This window comes from Argiope bruennichi, chromosome 5 (genome assembly GCF_947563725.1).
Source record: "Argiope bruennichi chromosome 5, qqArgBrue1.1, whole genome shotgun sequence".
Lineage (NCBI taxonomy): Eukaryota > Metazoa > Arthropoda > Arachnida > Araneae > Araneidae > Argiope > Argiope bruennichi.
Genome location: NC_079155.1, coordinates 22715791 through 22737912, shown reverse-complemented (window position 1 = coordinate 22737912; position 22122 = coordinate 22715791). Strand labels below are relative to the sequence as shown.

At 33.0% G+C, this 22122-nt stretch overlaps 1 protein-coding gene across 1 annotated transcript in view; it reads right to left on the bottom strand.

Annotated features, from left to right (window-relative positions):
- The window catches only part of LOC129969446 (uncharacterized), a 92124-nt gene extending 73181 nt beyond the window's left edge, over positions 1 to 18943 (bottom strand). The window contains exons 1-7 of the mRNA XM_056084019.1: positions 18927 to 18943; positions 17651 to 17872; positions 15484 to 15716; positions 13676 to 13890; positions 6479 to 6651; positions 2044 to 2178; positions 1822 to 1928 (exon numbers count right to left, since the gene is read on the bottom strand). Coding sequence (XP_055939994.1) covers positions 1822 to 1928; positions 2044 to 2178; positions 6479 to 6651; positions 13676 to 13890; positions 15484 to 15716; positions 17651 to 17867 — 1080 coding nt within the window. The 5' untranslated portion in view covers positions 17868 to 17872; positions 18927 to 18943. The remainder of the gene's footprint in view (positions 1 to 1821; positions 1929 to 2043; positions 2179 to 6478; positions 6652 to 13675; positions 13891 to 15483; positions 15717 to 17650; positions 17873 to 18926) is intronic.
- Positions 18944 to 22122: the final 3179 nt, after the last annotated feature.

Below are 22122 nucleotides of genomic sequence, written 5' to 3'. Positions count from 1 at the left end.
AAAATTCAAGTATAAAGGCATGTTTTTATGGATAAAAGTGATAAGTTTTTCAATAATGGACATTTCCAACTTTTATTAAAAAGCTGAACTCTGAATTTTTCATGTAATTTAATGCTTGTATAACGTTGACAAAATCCGTTTCCAAATGGTTAAATTTCATTTACCCTTGATCTGAAAAGTTCCAATTCATTTGCGATGGGTATCTACGGGAGTCTCAAAGAGAACGCTAACCATCCATTAAAAGCTATATTATATGTCACATTATTCCGGATGCACATACTGCATTTGTTTGCAATTTCCTGTATGCAACTTAAAATGTTACTACGCATTGCTATGCATACACAAAAGGTACTACGCCTTCATTATAAGAGAACTACAATCAATCGACCTGCCTTCATTATAAGAGAACTACAATCAATCGACCTGCCTTCATTATAAGAGAACTACAATCAATCGACCTGCCTTCATTATAAGAGAACTACAATCAATCGACCTGCCTCCAAATCACCAAGCCTAACTTCACTATTTTCAGTTGTGGGTACATGTAATCAAAAATATGAAGGACCTAATTAGTCATTGACAAAATTGGCAAATTTCATCCAGAAACGTATGTCAGTCTATTAATCAATATATGGCTTAATGAAGTGAATATATGTGGTGAATTGCATATAAGCCAGTAACAGCGCTTCTGCCCGAACAGCTGTTTTGGCAAAATCGAATCGTTACTGGACTGCTAACCAAAAGGTCCCAGGTTCTATCCTCACGCGTCTCATACCGCCTTGTATAGATCACACCACCCAGACTCTTATATGACGCATCGCTCGATTAACTGCAATACGATATAGGGGAATAGATTGCGTCACCAATAAATTAGTTTTATGACGAAAAAACAGGGTCTACAAAACTTTCTCGCATTCTCCAATAAAGATAAATTTCCTTTAGATTTTTTCTCCCTCAACGATTGAAAGCAAAATTTGCTGCAGAGTTGCAATCGTAAGCCAAAAATCACACCGAATTTTGAAATCTAAGTCGTTGGGTTTACATTCTTATTTAGGCGCAAAACGACAGATTCGGATTTAGATCAAAATTAGATAGGCGTCTGTCTCTACACTATAGATGTTAAACCTGAACTGAATCCATCTTGCTCTTTTCGTTTTGTAGTTACCACGTTAATTTATATTTGAACAGCTAAACAGATTAATAGATTTTGCTCAAAATTCGACAGAAGTTTACAAAGACCACATACAAAATTTCACCCGTCTCGTTTAAAGCGCTTTAGTTATCTTAGTCACAGATACAGTGACAAAATGTTTTTTCGAACTAAAATAGAGCCAACTTATATTCGAAATCCGGACAGACTTTCTCTAGATGGAATTTGCTCAAAATGAGTTAGAAAACTACAAATTTGAAGTAAAAATTGAATACCAAAATTCATCCAGTTATCTAAAAGTGATCTTGAATTATTTTTGTCACCGATAGACAAGATAACATTTTGCAAATGTATGTTTTTCGAACCAAGAAAGGTATAAGTGGAGAATCGTCAAAATTTCGAGTTGAAATTTTTTAACGATTACAATACAATACTTCTTATACAAGAAAGTGAAAAGTTTCGTTCCATCCTTTAACATTCATTTGCAAACTGATGATTTTCCGTTCTCTTGGTTTTGAATCTTCATTTTTTGTCGCTCAGGATACTTCGAGAACAGAATCTATATTCCTATTAGTATATTCCTATTAGAGTATTCTAATAATGTCAATGTTTTAGATGCTGATATTTTAAAAGTGTGAATTTTAAATGGCATGAAATAATCAGTGTCTTACCTTCAACGCGATGACCATCATTGCCTCACCGTCGGCCATTGCCAAAACCGCAGCATCTGAAGCGAAAGCAGTTCCCTCTAGTCTTTGCCAGAACAAGAACTGGTCATCTGCAGAATAAACAAGTATTCTTAATGCAGTGGGCTGAAGGCAAATACTGGTCAATAAAGTCAATAAAATACAGGTATTTGATGCAAAAGGAAGATTTTGGTATATTAAACTTACTCGACCACCAATAAATAACTGCATCTTCCTGCCCAAAGAATATGATGTAGTGACTGCCACTCATAAAGAAATGTTTCACTTTTCTTGGACCATACGTGCTCAACACCTGGAGAAGTACAAGGCCATCATCATCCACTGAAAACAGAAAACGCAATCTGTTTAATTAAATTATTTATTCTGTATGATTTTCTACAAAAGAATTATAGTTATATTTTTTTTAAAAATAAGTCGAATTCGGTATCTAGATCTTGCTCTTCACCCACACAGATGGTAGCATTCCAAATGCCCACATATCCAATGCCATTACAGAGTCCAACGTACAGGTCGTAACTTATTAGGCCTAACAAACTTCCACAAGCTGTTCCAGAAGACTACAGATTAAAAGTAGATCAGGCATAAAATAATTTTTTACTAAATATGGAGTTGCTAACAGAGATGAGGGGGGTGCTATAAGTTTTTTGTGAATGAATTAGATGGAAAGATAAAATTTATAACACATGTTTAATGGAATAGAAATTTAAAGCAGTATGACAAACGACTGCATGAATAACACCATTAGATCAAATCTCATGTAGCATGGCAGATACAATGACAAATAGGATGCAATATCAATAAAGAATCTGAAGATTTCCGTTTATAGGAATTGTCTTCTGAAGCGGTATATGCCTCTCATAATTTACATAAGATTGGATTTTTGTTCCATTGTAAATTTGTATTCCATTAAATCTGTCTTATTATTTAGTATATTTTGCTACTATTCACTGGTAATGCAGTGATTCTCCCTTACGTTTCAGATTCCATGCTCTATTGCTTACCTTCATAATTTATATGGGGTACTTTGCATGTAATCCTTTCTACATTTTATCGTCTTTTTACGTTTTTTGTGCATTTTTTTCTTAGAAAATATTTTTAACTTGTGTGAAGTATATAAATATCGAATTTTATTTTTTGCGAAATTATGAATTTTTAAAAATTATTCTTAATGTTGGAACAGGATAATTCATAAAACCGTTGAAGTTTTGTATCTAAATTCATGTTTTAAGAACACTGATTTTTATATTTACGTACGTTTTAATGCTATTTTACATCTTTAGAAATTATTTTCTCGCCTTCTATTCTTTGACAGAATTTTCTTACGGAAAACAAATTAAAATCGCATGCATAATTTACACTCACATTTTATATAATTTCTTAATATGTTCTTGAAGTAGAGAGAAAGCATTCTTCATTTATAAATGTTTTATAATTTTTTTAAACCCAATATATAAAGAATGGGTAGAAACTGCTTTAAACAAAAAGTTTTATTCTAGAAACTAGATATTATATTTAAGTTATTGGCAAAATTTTAAAACAAATCCATTGATAAATCTCTAAGTTAAAAAGCAAAATCTGGTACTTTTTAGCCAAAAAAGTTCTTTTTCCTAATTTAAAACTTGCCAGTTTTTTTTCCCAGTCCATTTTATGCAAATATTCAAAAATAACCATTTTTGAAAGTTTTTCAAAAAACTCATCCCAAATGTAGTCGCATATCTTAATGTTTTATACTTGCAGCGACAAACTTTTCAGAACCATCGATTAATTATTAGCCTTTCATTAAACTTTTTTCAGCTCAATTAAAAATAAAAAAGCTCAATTAAAATATTTCAAGTTCAAAAGCTTTACACTAATTTCATATAAATTATTGATCTGTGTTTGGATCCCGTTGCCATCTAAACTCCATCTGACACACTACAGCCCTGATTAAAAGCGAGAATTTACAGAATTTGCACGCTACCAAATGACATGACAAGTCTCAGAGTTAAATCCTCCTATCGCACTTTCTTTGGTTAAAAGGTTTGTCATAACGTAAAAACATCTTTGACATAGCACACTACACTTGCTATCGTGTAGCGTCAAAGCATTGGTAATAAGCTACTGATGGTAACTTTATTTTTCCCTATACGTAGTACACAAAGAAAAAGTATTCTATGCATTAAAAGATTCGACCTCAAGATTTTGATGAATCATTGCATCTCAAAGCACCTTGAATCCATTTTACAACATAAAACAAAAATGCACAACATACATAAAAATACAACAAAAATGCTTTTGAGTTAGACAAATGAACTTTGGTTTATGCTCTTTACATCAACATAGATTTCTATCTTTACATAGATTTCTCGGTACTTACATATTAACGCCACCGCAGCTACATATTTGGCGGTTTTTAAGTGCCGCCAATCACTTTCAAAATTCAACACTTTCAAAATTTAATGCCGCCTCAGCTACAGATTTGGCGGTTTTTAAGTGCAGCCAATCTACACCTAAAATTTTTGCGGCAAATCATAAAATAAAACACTTTATTTAAAATCAAAACATTGATCTTTATTGGCGCATTAGTGCAAAACCCGCCAAATATGTAGCTGCGGCGGCGTTAATACGCAAGTACTGATTTCTTTAACATACATTTCAACATAGATTTCTTTTACATAGATTTCTATCAACTTTTGAAAGACATTCCTTCAGAAGATTCTTTGTCGGAATGCATGAGGAAGAGACTGAAGAGTATAAATCAGCATCATATATTGGATTAAATCCGTCAAACGGTGGACTATCTGCTGTATATTGTCATTCAAATAAATACGACAACTCAAAACACACAACGGCATAAAATAAATGAAATTTGATGTATGCTCATGTTTTTATTTTCTCGTATACGTAGTATAGAGAAAGTAATAATCGCCGAAGTCGAGATTTTGAAGAAACGTCGCTTTTTAGACCTCCCTCACTTCGAAAAACACATTTGTGAAAAATGCCAGTCTGCCGGTAAAAGATAACTCAAAAACTATTAGCTTTCCGGTTGAAATTTGGCATACGGACTTTACACCAAATTTATAGATGGCTCACAGAAAGCTTGAGTAAAATCTGCTCAGAAGTCGGACTGTTCACATATAAATTAACACGATGATTGCATAACAAGAATCATCTATACAAGATTCAATACACAGATTTAACATCTATAGTGCAAAGACCTGTCAAATTTTGAGCCAAATTCAACTAAGGGTTGACTGCTTCTTTGTCGTTCAGAAACATGCATACGCAATGATTCAAAAACACAATGAATTAAATGTATCAAATTTGGCGAGAGATTTTGTAACTACAAGTGCAGTTTTCTGTTAAATTTTGGTTTCAGTCGGGTGAGGAAAACGTGTAGAATACCAATCCGATTTTTGGGTACAATTAAAATATGCCAAGGATTTATCGGTAAATAACTCACCAAGGATAATCCAATAGAATCGATAAAAACGCTAGTAGCACGCCAAGAGTCAATATTCAATAACTATTGTACGCCAGTGCTATGCAAGGCGTTCTCTGGTATAATAACTTTATTCGAGAGCATGCGAGAATGTTTTGGGGAGACCATTTCCACTGGTTAAAATTGTTTTCAATAAGCCGGCAAAGAGACGTTCAAAATACTCAGTTTTCTTCCCAATATACACTCAGTTTTCTTCCCAATATACACTCAGTTTTCTTCCCAATATACACTCAGTTTTCTTCCCAATATACACTCAGTTTTCTTCCCAATATACACTCAGTTTTCTTCCCAATATACACTCAGTTTTCTTCCCAATATACACTCAGTTTTCTTCCCAATATACACTCAGTTTTCTTCCCAATATACACTCAGTTTTCTTCCCAATATACACTCAGTTTTCTTCCCAATATACACTCAGTTTTCTTCCCAATATACACTCAGTTTTCTTCCCAATATACACTCAGTTTTCTTCCCAATATACACTCAGTTTTCTTCCCAATATACACTCAGTTTTCTTCCCAATATACACTCAGTTTTCTTCCCAATATACACTCAGTTTTCTTCCCAATATACACTCAGTTTTCTTCCCAATATACACTCAGTTTTCTTCCCAATATACACTCAGTTTTCTTCCCAATATACACTCAGTTTTCTTCCCAATATACACTCAGTTTTCTTCCCAATATACACTCAGTTTTCTTCCCAATATACACTCAGTTTTCTTCCCAATATACACTCAGTTTTCTTCCCAATATACACTCAGTTTTCTTCCCAATATACACTCAGTTTTCTTCCCAATATACACTCAGTTTTCTTCCCAATATACACTCAGTTTTCTTCCCAATATACACTCAGTTTTCTTCCCAATATACACTCAGTTTTCTTCCCAATATACACTCAGTTTTCTTCCCAATACTGAGAACCACAAAACGCTGGTGTGCTGTAATCTTAAAATAATTTTACAATTATGCTGGGGAAAGGAGAAAACTCTTATTGAGGAGTGCGCAAGAAAGCTTCGAGGAGACAACTGTTTATTTAAAATTAATATTACCATTCTCGGCATAAAGATTCCGCATCACGAAATCAATATTTACATCTTAATCAAACGAATATATATTTTAAGTGGTTGCTTCTACTTACTTGCATTGTAAAGAAAGATGGGAGATCCTATTCTGTAATTGCCTTCCTCGTTCCTTTCCTGTGCCACAGCCAGGTACAGGCTGCCATCCAACACCCAGCAGCTGACAGAGCGGGCAACCTGCACTGGACGAGAAGCTATCATGTCGAATTGAGTTTGAGTCCAGTGGTAAAGCCTGGAGATGAAATGACCATAAACAGAAGGAATAAGGGCCGCAAGAAAACTCATCTTATTTCAAAACTTTCAGATAGGCTTCTGTGTATTGCCTTTCTTTAAACAAATTAATTAGACTGATTCTATTTAGAACACCGCAAAGCAAAAACAAGTAATCGTAAGATTAAGCCTTAATAGGATGCATTTCAAAAACATGAAATTAATGATAAAAATCGCAGGACTGTATGTCTACACAACATTTCTACCTCTATTTGTATCAAACTCGTATTGTATCATACCTTTCTTATTACCTCTGTTCTTTATATCAGTCATGTTTATCTATACTACTATATAAATGTGAAAGTTTGGATGGATGGATGTTAGTCAATCACGCCAGAACGGGTGAACGGAATTGGATGAAATTTAGCACAGAGATAGATTATAGTCTGGAATAAGACATAGGCTACTATTTATTCCAGTTAATTGAGTGGTTCATTTTTTGTTAATTAAAAATTAACTTTCACGCCAAAAGTGTTTCCCCACCGCCAAATGAGTAGGGCTTCAGTTTTTCTTTCCCATGCTGAAGAGGCAAGGCTTAAGATATTTTCGATCGATTATTTCAAATGATTCTGTTCATTTTCTTAGTGTTTGGTGCATTTAAAATTAAAAATTGTTAATTAATCGATCTTTCGGATTCATTCTGAAGTACTTTTAAATTAAAATGAAACATAATAAAGGAAATAAAAATTTCTAATCTGCATTGCCTTACCCTAACTGGCGTAGAAAATGCACGCATTTGCGTTACGCCAACTGGCGTTGAAAATTTACGCATGCGCAGTGTGTTCCGATTGTTGACAATTGTATTTTCATTTTAATTAAAAAAGTTTTAAAATTATGTGTATTATACTGTTGTAGCTATCTCAAACTCGATCGATAAATAAAATAGACTTGACTTGAGTTTAGAGAAATACGGACTTAATTTTCTATTTTGTTTTATTATATATTTTTAATAAATTTATTTATAGCTTTAAGTACATCGTCTTTTAGGTTAGTTTTAATTTTTTTATTTGATACTTTTTCGAAATACGCAAATCTAATCTTTCGAAGAGGAGTAATAAAGCTCGAGCTATGAAAGTAGCTAGAATACTAAAATTGCAAACAGGTGAGAACTTGCGGACTGCCAAACCTCCTCCAGTTGTGGAATACATACAAGGACGCTTTGTAAGAAGATATCTTGTTTAGGCTGGAGGAAGGCTTCATATGAGAGAGTTTGGCAGTAATATTATAAAAGCTACCATTATTACAGGAGCTGCTAAAGGAGGCAGCGTTTGAATTAACCGCATACCTGTTATTCCAAACAACTCGCCCTTTTGTTTCAAGAGGTTGCAATTTCCTTAAAAATTGGCTTTTACGATGACGATCAACAAATCTCAAGGCCAAACCAGGGCTCAATGTTGTATACGTTATGGCATTAGAATAAAAATAAATGTTGAAATTTTCCAGTAAGCCTTTCTCAATCAGTTACAAGTTTCTTGATTAGATCATATCAGACTTTGATTTCAACACTATAATGATACGATTTGAAAACATTTTACATTTTGATCATACCGTCAGTTCTCATACATACACATCAAAATTTCCACATGAACGAAGTCGCGGGTAATGGCTAGTATTTATAGAGTCAGTTAGCCCAGACTTGCCTTGTCTGAATGATTAACTAATCATTTACACCTGTTAAAAGTCTCTCCGGAATCCCCGCTCCTACTAAAAATTAAAAATATTCAAACGATTAAATGTTGGATGGCTAAATGCTCTGCTGGATTAATGCCTACTTTTGAATCTATCAAAGTCGATTGTAGACGACTCATGATTTCCAGCTGTCACTTGATCCATAAATGTTGCCATGGACTTACGCAACAAATCTTACGTTTAAGCTGCGACAGAACCACTGTTACATGGCACTAATCTTTTTGAATGTATCTATACATATGTTAAGAGACGTTACTGCCATGTTGAATTAGTTACTATTGAGATTCAATAACTTAATTGAAAGAATCAATATAAATTGGAATAAAAATAATTTCCACCACTATTTTTTTAGCTAAATTCTAATTTGTTTATTTGGTAAATTGTTGACTCCGATGTCTTACAGGTTCCCACAGCAACGTCAGAATCAATCTGAGCGCCAGCACGTTTTTCACGACAAATCAGGGGTAAAAGTGAATTATAGTGTTTACCCTGCTGCGCCAACAATGCCAAGTCGCCAATAAAGATGGCGGACAAAATAAACAAATACTTCCGCGGAACAGTTATGGTTATCATTCCCTCCCCCCCATATAATTAGGACTTTTTACTGATAAGTATTTTTTCCCATACTGCCTGGTGCCTTCTACAGATGCTGAAGGCGTCTGTAGAAGGCACCGGGCAGAATTTTTTTAACTTAAAAAACATCCTACGGCTTCGCTAGCACATTGAACATAAGGACTGTGTGGATAACAGAAACAGTACATAACCAAAAGTAAAAGAACGAAGAAAGAAGGAACATTCTCCATACAAAATTTCAAAACAAACACCCTTTTCCCAACTTCATCAACTCGTAAAAAATATATATATATTTAACACCCTTCATCCATTCTATAGGTTCGAAATACTCCCGACCATAACAAATTATGAAGAGAACCAACCGTTAGAACACCAAAAGAATTACGAGAACTGCGAAGAATTCCACTGCAGCTGTCTTTTAAAGTGAGAATGCAGACGATTTTTTAAAGCGCATACTGAGAATTAAAAATTGCAAAAGAATAAATATTTTCTGTTCGAATTCACATTAAAAAAAGAAGAAAATAAATTATAAGCTTAACTTTGTTTAATAAATTTTTAAGGTTGAATCGGAATTTAACCCCCTTCTTCACCAAATCACGATAACGCGCCAAAGCTGGCAACCTCCAAACTGGCATACCTATTATCTTTCGCCTTTATTATACACTATGATTGGACATTGCTCCCTCGCTTTTGTACATTTCACAAAACACAGCGCAAGACCGTTGTCGGTGAGTTGGCGATTTTTGAAAATTGCGCCACGCAGGAGGTTAAACTCCGGTCGTACCATTTTTAATTATAATAAAGAACAAAATTAAAATCTAATCGATATTTTTTTAAATATTTTTCATAATATAGTTGTAATTTATATACAACTCAACCATTGCAAAAAGTTGTAAAACAGCATTAAGGTTGCTAGAAGAACGATCCGATGGGTTGTAATATTGACGACAAACTCGGGGGCACACTATTCTTCACTTAATCCCAAATCAGATTATATTTACAGTTAACATCCACAAATATTGCAATGAGTTAATGGAAAATATTTAAAAATTACAACATTGCTTTAAAAACTTGTACTATATGCTGTAAAAATTATTTGCTGTTACATTACTTACTCCCTTGCCAATAACAAAGTTACGATACACAGAAAATACATGGAAAGGCATGTTCTGGCAATTAAATTCAACTTATTGTATGGAACCCAAGGAGAAAATAAACAAAAATAACTTTTAACTTACATAATGCATGTAATGATTCTTCAAGGATTTGATTAAATTTGCTTGCAGTGTCTCTTACTAAGGATATATCTATGCCAGAAAAGGCTTTCAGAACACATGACGACATAGCCGCTGCAAAACTGAGATTTTAAAATTTTCTCAGAAGGTTTCTTGGTTCTTCCTTTGATGGAGATTTGGATCTTCGTTTCTTAGGTGCTGGTGAACGCTTTGGATTTGTGCGTTTTCGCTTAGGGCTTCATTTTTTAATCTTGGCCGGTTTTTTCAGTTTAATTGTCGCTTTTACAGGTCTCTTAATTTTGGCAACTTTCTTAGATGGTTTCCTGGTTCTTCTTGGTGGAGTTTTGTATATTCGTTTCTTAGGTGCTGAGGGTCGCTTTGGACTCCTGGTGACTTTCCGCTTCTTAACGTCTGGTAATCGCTTCGGACTTTTACGTTTCCGCTTAGGGCTTCATTTTTTAACCTTGGCGGGCCTTTCGATTTAATTGGCGCTTTTGCAGGTTTCTTAATTTTAGTAACTTTCTTAGATTCTTCTTTCTTAAACTTAGGTTTCCTGGTTTTTGGTTTTTCTTTTGGTAAATTGCTGACTCTTGCAGGTCAGCAATTTACCAAAAGAACAGGATGTCTTGCAGGTTACCACAGCAACGCCAGAATCAATCTGCGCGCGAGCACGTTTTTCACAACAAATCAGGTGATATTTACAGTTAACAGCCAAAAATATTATTGCAATGAGTTAACGGAAAATATTTAAAAATTACAACAATGCTTTAAAAACTTATACTATATGCTGTAAAAATTAATAATTATTTGCCGTTACACATAGTATATAATGAAGTTACCCGAGAGCGTCTGTATATTGAAACCCTAAAAACTCTAGAAATACTTAATTTTGGCGATATTTGTACCATTTTGTAGGGCATTTATTGGGGAAGGTTTTAGTATACTGAAGTCATATCAAAATAAAAAGTTATAATTGCGATTTTAATTATTTTCTTACTACGATTCGAGCATGCGTAAAGCAATATCTATGCTTTGCATTTATCCACTCATGAACGGAAATCGCAAACTTCGCATGTTCAAATAGTAAGAGCTGTGGTATGCACATAAGATACATTTCTTTGTTTACTTCCAATTTTGAACAGCAGCGATTCAAATCCCCAAAGCAGGAAATTCAAACTTGGACGGAGCACATTAAATGCCAAAACGCTTCGTTTGTTGAGCGATAATGCAAATGTAGAGGAAAGAAACGTTATATTAGTGAATATCATAGAAAGAATATCCTCATTTCCTTCAAAGAGAGTCTTCTACTGAACGAAGTAACTGCCTCTTTAAATCGCACTGCAATTGAATTACAGAGACGTAACGAATCTCGACTGTCTGCTGACAGAGAAAGACATTTAAATTTGAGAACAGGAAAAGTGAAAGAACAATCGTTCCTGATGTTTGGTCCGAAAAAGGGTACTCCGCTCTGAATTTGGATCCATGTGTGGATTACAGAAATTGACACCGAGGCATCATAGGAACAATGCCCATGTTATTCAGCTTTAGGAACAGCTTTGATATTTAGTCATTTTCTCCAAAAAATAATTTATCGACAGATTTTAGCGAAATGGCCGAATGTGGCGAGAAAGGCAGAAATAGGGTAGCGGTAGCAAAAGTGCCAACCTCGCAAGGCGCAAAATGACTGGATATCAAAGCTTAGCCCTAAATATTTCTGAATATGTGTTATAATTTTTTTTTTGTAATTATTTGATGATTTCTAAATATTTTTGATTCCACATGACATTCCCATGTCATATCGGGTGGAGGTCAGACTTAAGTCTAAAGCTAATTTTTCCTCTTAGATGTTATGCCACGGGCAACGTTGTGCGGGAACTGCTAGTTTTTTTAAAATCCATATGGATAATACAACCTTGAAGTTTCTGGTGCTATTCCATCTAAAGTAATACAGGAGTTTGTTTCTAATTAAATTAATACTGGTGGTTAAGAATAATAAAACAGAAATAGGCTTGAAAATAAAGGCAAAACTCTCAAAAAATATTTTTTTTAATTAAGTGGCTGAATTCGTCTTGACGTGTTTAAGATATTCCAAAAATGTATATTTCTAATAACTTTACATTTTTTTATAAAATTGACGACATACAAAGCTTTACGATTCGAATTTATCCAAACGTAGAATTTTGTCACTAAGCGGAGATGTTCAGATTGTCTAGGCAGAGATGATAATGTTCATCTAAATAAATGTAAGCATATTTAAGTGTTTTGTCCCATACTCTTTCAAAAATTACTACCAACATTTTGATTCATTAGGGTTCTATTTTTCAGGTATTTTCACAAATATTAAATTGACATAATGGAGAAGAATCAATGTCTTAATTTCTGCTTTTCATTCTCTCTACTCACTAGAATTCCCAAATTAGGTCTCTCCGTCGTGATAATTATATGGAAGTACTCCATCACATAAAAAGCTAGAAGGCAAAGATAGATTCCTATCATCTAAGTAAATATTTCATGAATCTAATTTCAGGCAAAATTAGGTTTTGAAAATCAATCTTAAGCTCCTAACTTCTAAGACATTGCAGTCATCGAAAAACTTTAAATACAAAAGTTGTTCGTTGAAATCAGACGCTAATTTTGCTAATTAGATTTATTTTTCTATCTTCAATATTACGAAAGTTATAGCGAAATGAAAATTTCACCCCCACCACAGCCAATTAAACATCCTTTGAGCTATGACTTATTTACTAACTCATCCGAGGTTTCTACATTTTTTTTGCAACACATTCCAAGCCAGTTAAAATCCAAACAAAATGACTGCAGTTTTCTGGTTCACTTGGTGAAAGCGTTATACTCGTATATAAAATTTTGAATGAATGGTAGTTTAGGGTTCCAGGGACGATTTCCTGAAGTCGTGTCATGAAAACCATTGCAATAGGTAGTCTTCCGGTAGGAATTTACCTACCCAATACACTTTTTACATTCGAAATACATTTCGAATGCGTAGCATAATTTTTTCGGGAAGTTTCAAGAAGATTTCAGCAGTCAGTATTTTCTTTGACAATTTAAGTGTCCATTTTTTTGTAATGGAATATTAAAATCTTGTTTGAGACTGGATTAAGGAAAAAATTCATTTAGCATATTAGACAGTTTGATTAGTTAATTAAAAAAAAATCAAGGCACTTAGGACTGAAACCTTTAGGTTTATTTTATCGAAGTATTCGGCAAAATTACGAGTTAGCCTTTATGGTGTTAGTTGCTGGCGCATTGCTATAACAATTAATAACCTATTGGTAGTTTGATTTCTAAATTTTGTGGGAAAAACTTTTCGATTTCTATAGTTCCTAAAAAAGCTCCTATAAGAGGCATTAAATACCTCACAATAAATATTTACATATTAAACTGCTTGGTAGAAAACATTTTCCAACAGCCTTAGACAAAAGTGTGGCTCCAAGTTCCGAAATTATGTGAAGGTAGTTTAGAGGTACTTACGTCAACATGGATTGGTGAACAGCAGCCCTATATGTCACAACAGCCAAATAATGAACTCCTTTTATCATTGCCATGTCGAAATCCGATTCGCCATCCAAGACGATCATTTGTCTACCTTCCAGGCCTCGGTTCACTTTTTGGTATAAGCGTAGCCACGTTAATTCTCCGGAAGACTGCAGAACAACAAACCACTGCTCATCGAAATAAGAAAAGGCCTAGAAAACAAATCCATCATTCTGAGTGAAAATGTTAATCAAAATCAACGCAGCTCGACGGACTAAATGAGGAAGATTTGTGGAAAGGTGGCTTATCGATCCAAAAATGTAAAACATCGAACATTCATAGAACGAATTTCTCCGTGTATCCGATTAAGTTTAAAATCCAAAATGATGCAATCGAACATTCATAGGACGAATTTCTCCGTGTATCCGATTAAGTTTAAAATCCAAAATGATGCAATCGAACATTCATAGGACGAATTTCTCCGTGTATCCGATTAAGTTTAAAATCCAAAATGATGCAATCGAACATTCATAGAATGAATTTCTCCGTGTATCCGATTAAGTTTAAAATCCAAAATGATGCAATCCATCATTCAACTTTGGACAAATTTTTACATTCTATATAAAAACTTGGAGTTTGACATTGACATATGCTACTCTATTCTAAAATACCTTGCAATATTCTAACGATATTTTCTGGATATTGTCAGGTATTCAGATATCTAATATTGCGGAAATATCTTACAATGTATTTATCTCATAGGGTAGTGGCCATGTAAAAACAATTTTGGATATGAATAGCAATTTGTAGGCAGCTATAAAAATCAAAATTATTGTGGTTAAGATTGACATCGACTCTTGGATTTTTTTGCTCCGGCAAAAAAATATCAATGTGTCGCGAATTTCATTTTTACATCTTTAACATTTACCTGATGACGTGTGTAGCGCGTCGTTGGCGATTCTGTGATAAAAGCATCTCGACGTGTATAGCACTTCTTCCCACCCCAAGTGGTTAAATAATCGAATTTCGTGCACATTTAAGGAATTTGGTTTTATTATATAATTCTGCTGGTGATCCTTTTTTGTTTTTGCCAAGAGAAAAATATTAAAATTAAATCGCCTCCCAAACTAGCGGCAAGGGTCTCCCACAACTTACTTGCATACTCTACTAAATATGCTATCCCAGAGAACACCTTATATAGCACTGGAGTACAATAGTTACGAAATATTAACTTGTGAGGTGAATTTAGCATTTTTACTGAATCTATCTTGATTCTTGGCGAATGTTTTGGCGATTAATCCATGGTATGTGGTAAATAGTACCCGAAAGTCATTTTCTTTTAAGATTCGTTTTTCACAATCGATTGAAACAGAAATATGATACAAAATTACACTTGTAGTCACAAAAATCACATAACGAATTTGATACATTTAAGTTATTGCATTTAGATGTTTCTAAAAGCATAGACAGGCGGTTAATTCCTGGTTGGATTTGGCTCAAAATTTAATAGGTATCTAGATTGTAGATGTTAATATTGCTCATAGAATTTTATCTAGCTCTTTGTTTTGTATTTATGTTAAGTTATATTCAAACAGCTGGATTAATAGACCTCCTCTGAGTATTTTGCTCACAGTTGGATAGGAAATTACAAATTTGGGTTAAAAACCGTATATCAAATTCCATCTATTTATATCAAAGCGTTTGTGTCATACATTTTCCAAAAATATTTTTCGAGCTCATGAAGGTCTGAAGCGTGGAGATTCTCTGCACTTCGTATATGAGAAAATAAAAATGTATAGACTTACCATTGCTTTAGAGGCAATGTGTTCCTGCACCGACAGCGCAACCGTGTTTGCTTCCCTATCGTCCTCATCAGAGATCTCGAACAACATCATGCTCCCTTGCTGAGTGCCGACAAGGATGTGGTACGTGGATTGATGTTGGAATGAAATCCAGAACGTCAAGTTGAAGTCAGATAGGTACGATAGTCCATATTCTTGAGCCAAGGTTCCAACTCGCAACTGATGACTCGGATTTCCTTAAAAATACAAAGAATGAGCAAGCTGAAAAAATAGTTCATAAAAATTCATTACTTCTCAGTATAGAAGAAAAAAATTGGCCTAAATTTGAATTCAAATTAAAACGTGGAAGACATTGTGCATTTCTTATGGTGGGTTCACACGAGGCCAATAGTTGCGCGCAATTGTTCTCTACTGTTGTCTCTGTATTGTCTCAACTGTTCACACGAGGACAACGTCAGTGGAACAATGGCAAATGGTTGTCTCGACGGGACAACCATTTGCCATTGTCCCATTGTGGTTACGTGATTTTCCTGAAGTAGGCGTGACCTTCTATTGCGCGCAATAGTTGGCCTCGTGTGAACCCACCTTTAGAGCAAGTTTCAATGAAGCAATAAAAAATCATTCTATATTTCTTACTAGGCAGCTGCTGAAATCTAAGTTTAGAGAGGAAGGAGTGCAATTAAGAGGATTAAGAAATTTTTTTAGCTTAATTGCAAAAATTTTTGCAAATACAAATTTTATGAATAATGAAATATTAAGACTAATGTGTGTTTATAGAGAACTATAAAAACATTCAATAAAATTTCAGAATACATGGATAAATGAATTCAATTTTTTATATTGGACAAATTTTCTTAATTATATTAGAATCCCATTATTTCCTTACACTTTCTTATAACTAAATGCTTCAAAATTCGTCAGTTGATAGTTTGTACAGTAGCTTTTTTGTTATGATATAAATACTAAAAACAAAAACATTGATATTTGGACAAAACTACCAAGAAAAAATAAACTAAAAAGTTGAACTAAAATAAATTAACAAGTTAACTTGAAAGTTTGCTGAAATGTGAAATTAAATCAACTAGCGTTGAAAAGAGCCCTCAATGTGCACTGTTTGGGGCCACGAGATACCCAATATCCACCCTAGTTTAAAATCCAGAAAGAATGATTGGTTTGAGAATTATTGTGGCGCACGAGTTTTCTAACCCTTTGCACTCGAAGAAGTAATTCGATGCATAATTATTCACCTAATACAAGGAGCTTATTGCTTTCAAAAATCACCTTGTTAACTAATAGTTAACTGTTTCAATCTCTTCGGAAAATGCGTATCTAAGTTATAAACATATATGTTACAAATATTATGTAAATATAAAACAATTATATAAATATAATTATCATTGAACAAACTCGTTATAACGCAAATGTATCTTTTCCTTGACGAATGTACTCATTTAAAGTAATTGGGTAAGTTAAATTTCCCCGAAAGTTAATTCTTCATTTCTTAACTACTCAGATATTTTTAACAATAAAAGTTATTAAAAACATCAAAATCAAGCACCTTCTTGAAGAGCACCCGAGAAAAGATATCCGAGTGTCAAGAGTTAAGCTCTAGCAAGAGACCTCATTCGTGCTACTCATTAAAACAATAAGACTTGACACAACAGCAGTGTTATATTTGCAATATTGATAGATTTTTTCAATAGCCTATCAAAATTATAATTCCCGACAATAAAATGTTTTAAATTCTGTGCCCTGCACAAAATATTTTACATTTCCAAAATGCTCCTACATTTTGAATTCACTCATTTAAATTAAATGGCATCTCATTTGAGGACTATTATTGTAATATATATTGGAGTCAATCATAAAAATATAACAAAAATGCTACTGCTTGTACAATGCGCTATATCCATTACCGATTATGTAACGCATCAACCATTTCCTATAACTCCTCTATTGCAAATCTATCCTTCCTTTCACTATCCTCTTGTGGATCCGCCCCCAGAAACCTAACGGCTAAAAACTTTATAATCTGATCGCCAACAAAAATTTTGCACAGGAAGCCTTTGAAACACTTTCTGTACCATCTGAATTGCGTTCTGTCCAGAACAAACTCTTTATAGGAACACCAAAATGCATCAAAAAACAGAACTTATATAACCCCTCTCACCTGGTTTGGCCGGCTGTTCATCCGGCTGTTGAAACCATCGTTTCTTGCGAATTCTCATTCCCTCCAGGAGCTGGTGGACATTGGTTTTGAAGTTCGCTAGTCTCGGTGCGAGGTTCAAAGACTGAGTCCTATTTTCTTCAGACAACACAAGTCGAGTCTGCAGGCTGAGGAACAGCACGATTTCCGAAAGACCAACAAGGCTTGTGATGAAATTCATCGCTTCTGGAAGTGTAAATATAAAAATTAGCATTTTTACTTTCTGGTATAAGTACAGAAAAAGAATTTCAATCGTAAAAAATCTAACACGAAATTTTGCTGGATCACGATGTTTTAAATCTCACCGAGTTCGAAAAACATTTGTACTATTATATCCGTTTGTCCGTGACAAAGATGACAAAACGTTTAGAGCTTACGAGCTTAGAGAAGTACGAATGAAATGATATTAATGCAAAAAAAAAAATGCTACATCATTCTAAAAGGGGTTGATGAGATAGAATCAAATCACATTTTCCTACCATATTTCGGAATATATTGCACAGAAATTTTGATACCATCTTAATATAAAAGATTAGAACAGGAAATCTCACAGGAAAACTATTTCTCCAATTATAATCAATTTTTCAAAGTTAATTTAAACAGTTCATAATGCTCCCCCCCCCATTTTATCGATGATTTACATCTATCACTCGCGCATTTTTGCCAGTGTTCAAGTTTCTGCTTTACCAATATTTATCCGAAATCGTTAGTATTTATTACTATTCAAATTGGAGAAGTTTTCTAAGAAGTTCATTAAGACAAAATATACATTGTAAAATTATATGCATTTTTTTCTACATTAAGAATAAATGCAATGTAGTCGCAGGAACACCGACTAATATTAATATAAATATTTAGATTGAGATTTGATCTATTTAAAATTTTAGGTCGCAGATATTATGAGACGTGAAGGTAATTTAATTTTTAATTTAATTGTAATTTTTATAATTTTCAGTATTAAAGACTAAAGTTACAAGATTTTTTAAAGTTGCATCCATCGATATATTAAAAAAATTACCAATATCTGGAAGTTAACATCAGAAAATCATTAATCTTAATACATTATTATAAGAAAACCAAAATGAATCATGAGAATATGTAAAAATACTTATAGAAAAACTAATATATATATGCAAATGAAATTTCAATTTATTTAATGCATTTTTTATTTGGGTCTAAAAATTTTAAAATTTGATTTTTATATCACAATTTTTTTAACAAGTTTAGATTTTCAATATACCTCTAAAAACGCATTTCTTAAAGAAATCAACACTTTTCTTATAGAACTTTTTCAAACTGCTGCCAGGGCAAGTGGTCAGTATGGAGAAATACAGAAACATAAAAAGGACAAAACAAAAGGTGAAGAGGAACAATGTAAAACAAATTAGGGAGCCATAAATGCCAACTTCGATTTAACGATCAGATGTAAGAATGGACACGTTCGGTTTCAAGATTGTACGTTTTAACGCTCAAAATTTTAAAATATTCCCAAACATATCAATAAAATTGCCAATAGAATTTCGTTTTTTTTTCCCTTATTTGTTTCAATTTACTTTTTCACCTTACGCAAATGATAGGCAGAAGAATCTAAGTATAGATTTCGCATTTGATTTTTGTTCATATCAAATGAACAATTAATTTAAAAAGACAGTTTGAACATGTTTAAATAAGGCATTTCTTCCCTTATGTGGATTGGGACAAAAACCAGTGGGAATGGTTTCCATAAAACTTTCTCGCATACTCTGTAATTAAGGTATCCCAGAGAAAGCCTAGCGTGGTATTGGCGTACAACAGTTACGGAATATTAACCTTTGGCGCAAATTTAGCCTTTTTACTGAATTTATGGTGTCATCCTTGGCGAGTTATTTGGCGATTAATCTCTAACATAGGGTCAATAGTATCTGAAAATCCAATTATGTTTTAAAAACTTTTTTCCCCAATTGACTGAAGCCAAAATTTGGCACAGAACTACACTTTACAAAAATTTCAGACCAAATTTAATATATTTACGCCATTGCGACTATTATCGCGTTTACATGTTTCTGAAAGTAAAGACAGCTAACCCTTCATTGGATTTGGCTCAAAATTTAATAGGTGTCTATATGTAGGTGATGAATTTTATTTTTTAGTAATTATTTTATATTCGAACAAACGGACAAAAACACTTTCACAGAACAGATTTGGTTCACAATTTGACATCAATATACAAATTTGGTGTAAAAACTGAGCTAAATGGATTGAATTTTGTATACAAACAGTTTGAGTTTTTTTTTTTTTTTTTGTCACAGACAAACTGACAGAATTTTCCTAAAAATGTGTTTTTTCGAAGTCAGGGAAATCTAAAACATGGAGATTCATAAAAATCTCGAATTTGAATTTTTTGACGATTACAATATTTTCTTTATATTGCCAATACCAGAAAGAAATAATTGTCAAAAAAAAAAAAAAACTAAAGAGGGTCTGCGCAAAATTCTAACATACACCTTAAATAAAGATGTTATTTATTGCGACTATATAAAATTCAAATAAATTAACTAAATTGATGCCACTAATATGATAGGGGAACAGCTGGTCGCCAAAAGCAGCTAATATATTTGATAAATAAAATTTCCGATGGATACTCATTGGTAGATAACGTTATAATTTTAAGTAACACCTTATGATAATAAGGTATGACATAAGTGACATTAAAGTCACTTAACAAAATGAATACTCCTACCGAATAACACAAGAAGTTACTATGTTGTGACATGGCGTTTTTTTTTTTTTTTTTTTATGAAGCAAGATGCGTGCAAGATTCTAAAATTCGCGAAATTTGATGTATCTCGTTATCAAAAATCAACCGTTTCTAGCATGAAAATATAAATAATGGAGCTTAAATTACTATCACAACAAGATTTACGAAAATAAATCCCGAGTAATCCAGGTCTTACGTTTGACTGACTATACTAGTTGTATTCAATAACTTAAGAAATATAAAAATCGAATATTTACATACAAATTATGCATCATCTTAATTTTAATAAGGATTTATTGAACTTTGAAACAAATTTTTCTGATATTAGTAAGCAAAAATTTACACAATTTAAAATTATATACAGCTGTTGAATGATTTGCAAGATCATTTACTTGAAGTCTCAATAAAAGATTTGAAATAAAAGAACTTTGAAACGTTCTGCAATCAAAAAATGGCCGAGATCTTGAATTGCATGCTTTAGTATGAAATCATTTGCACTGAAATGTAATATTTAATTAAAATAAACAGTATTTCCTTTACTTTGTTTCAAATTTAAAGCACATTTTTTTCTGAATTTAGCTATTACTAAGTTTGAAATAACATCGACACAAACGCAAACTATCGAATCTGAAAAATCAAGTTTTTCAGTTCCTCCTTCAAGTTTGTCGCCAAAAAATATGCTGATGGTAACGATATATGAAGGCTAAATTATTTTCACAAATAAAAACAGTAATTAAAATTTATAGAAAACAAAGTTCCACAATTCGACTGGTTATGTTTCGAATAAACTTTATGAAATCGATAGATCGCATTTGTATTGATATAATCTATATAAAAATGTAAATATTAAAAACTTACTAAAGAGAGGCGCAACAGTTAAACATAAAAAAGGGGTTCCAGCCCCTTTTAGAACGAGAAAACAACGTAAAAGAACGCGAAGCTCTTCACACTTCAGTTTTCTTTGCCCCGCTCTCGACCACTTATGTACTGGTTGCCACAATTTGACAGCAAAATGAGCGTCAAAAATATTTCCTTTTCCCTTGCGGCACGCTTTTTTGTTCGTCTTAAATTTGAATAACTTTCTGAAGAAGAAAATTACTAAGAACTCTAATTTGGTGAGAAAATTATAAGAACGGATGATTTTTTTTAAGATACTGTGAGATACAAAGATACTGTATTTCGACTTTTAATAATTAGGTCAAAGGTAATTAATTACCTTCTAACTCTGTATGTAGTGATTTGCGGGTTCAAACTTACTTTGTTGTTTCCGTGGACTAATGTGTAAATCTTATTACTTAAAAGGAGCAGTTCCTGTATATATATATATTTTATTTCGTGTATCTCGGAAACGGCTCTGACGATTTGGATCAAATTTTATATTTAGATAATATTTTGTTTTTTAAGTTTATCTATATATATGTCTTTCCTGAAAAGAACGCGATTTTGTACACACAAACAATTTTTTTATAACTAACTATTAGAATAAGTATATTAAATTTCCGCTTCGAAGTCTGGGCAGTGCAGTATAGTGATCAGAACAACATGAATGATTCGGGTCCTCGGTTCGATTTTTTCTTTTATTTTTTCACTTATGTCTTTATTTTAATAGTTTCGCTTTTTAGATTTATATATATAGCTGTTCTTCCTGAAAAAACACTATTTTATACAAAAAATATTTTTTATAACAAATTAATACAGC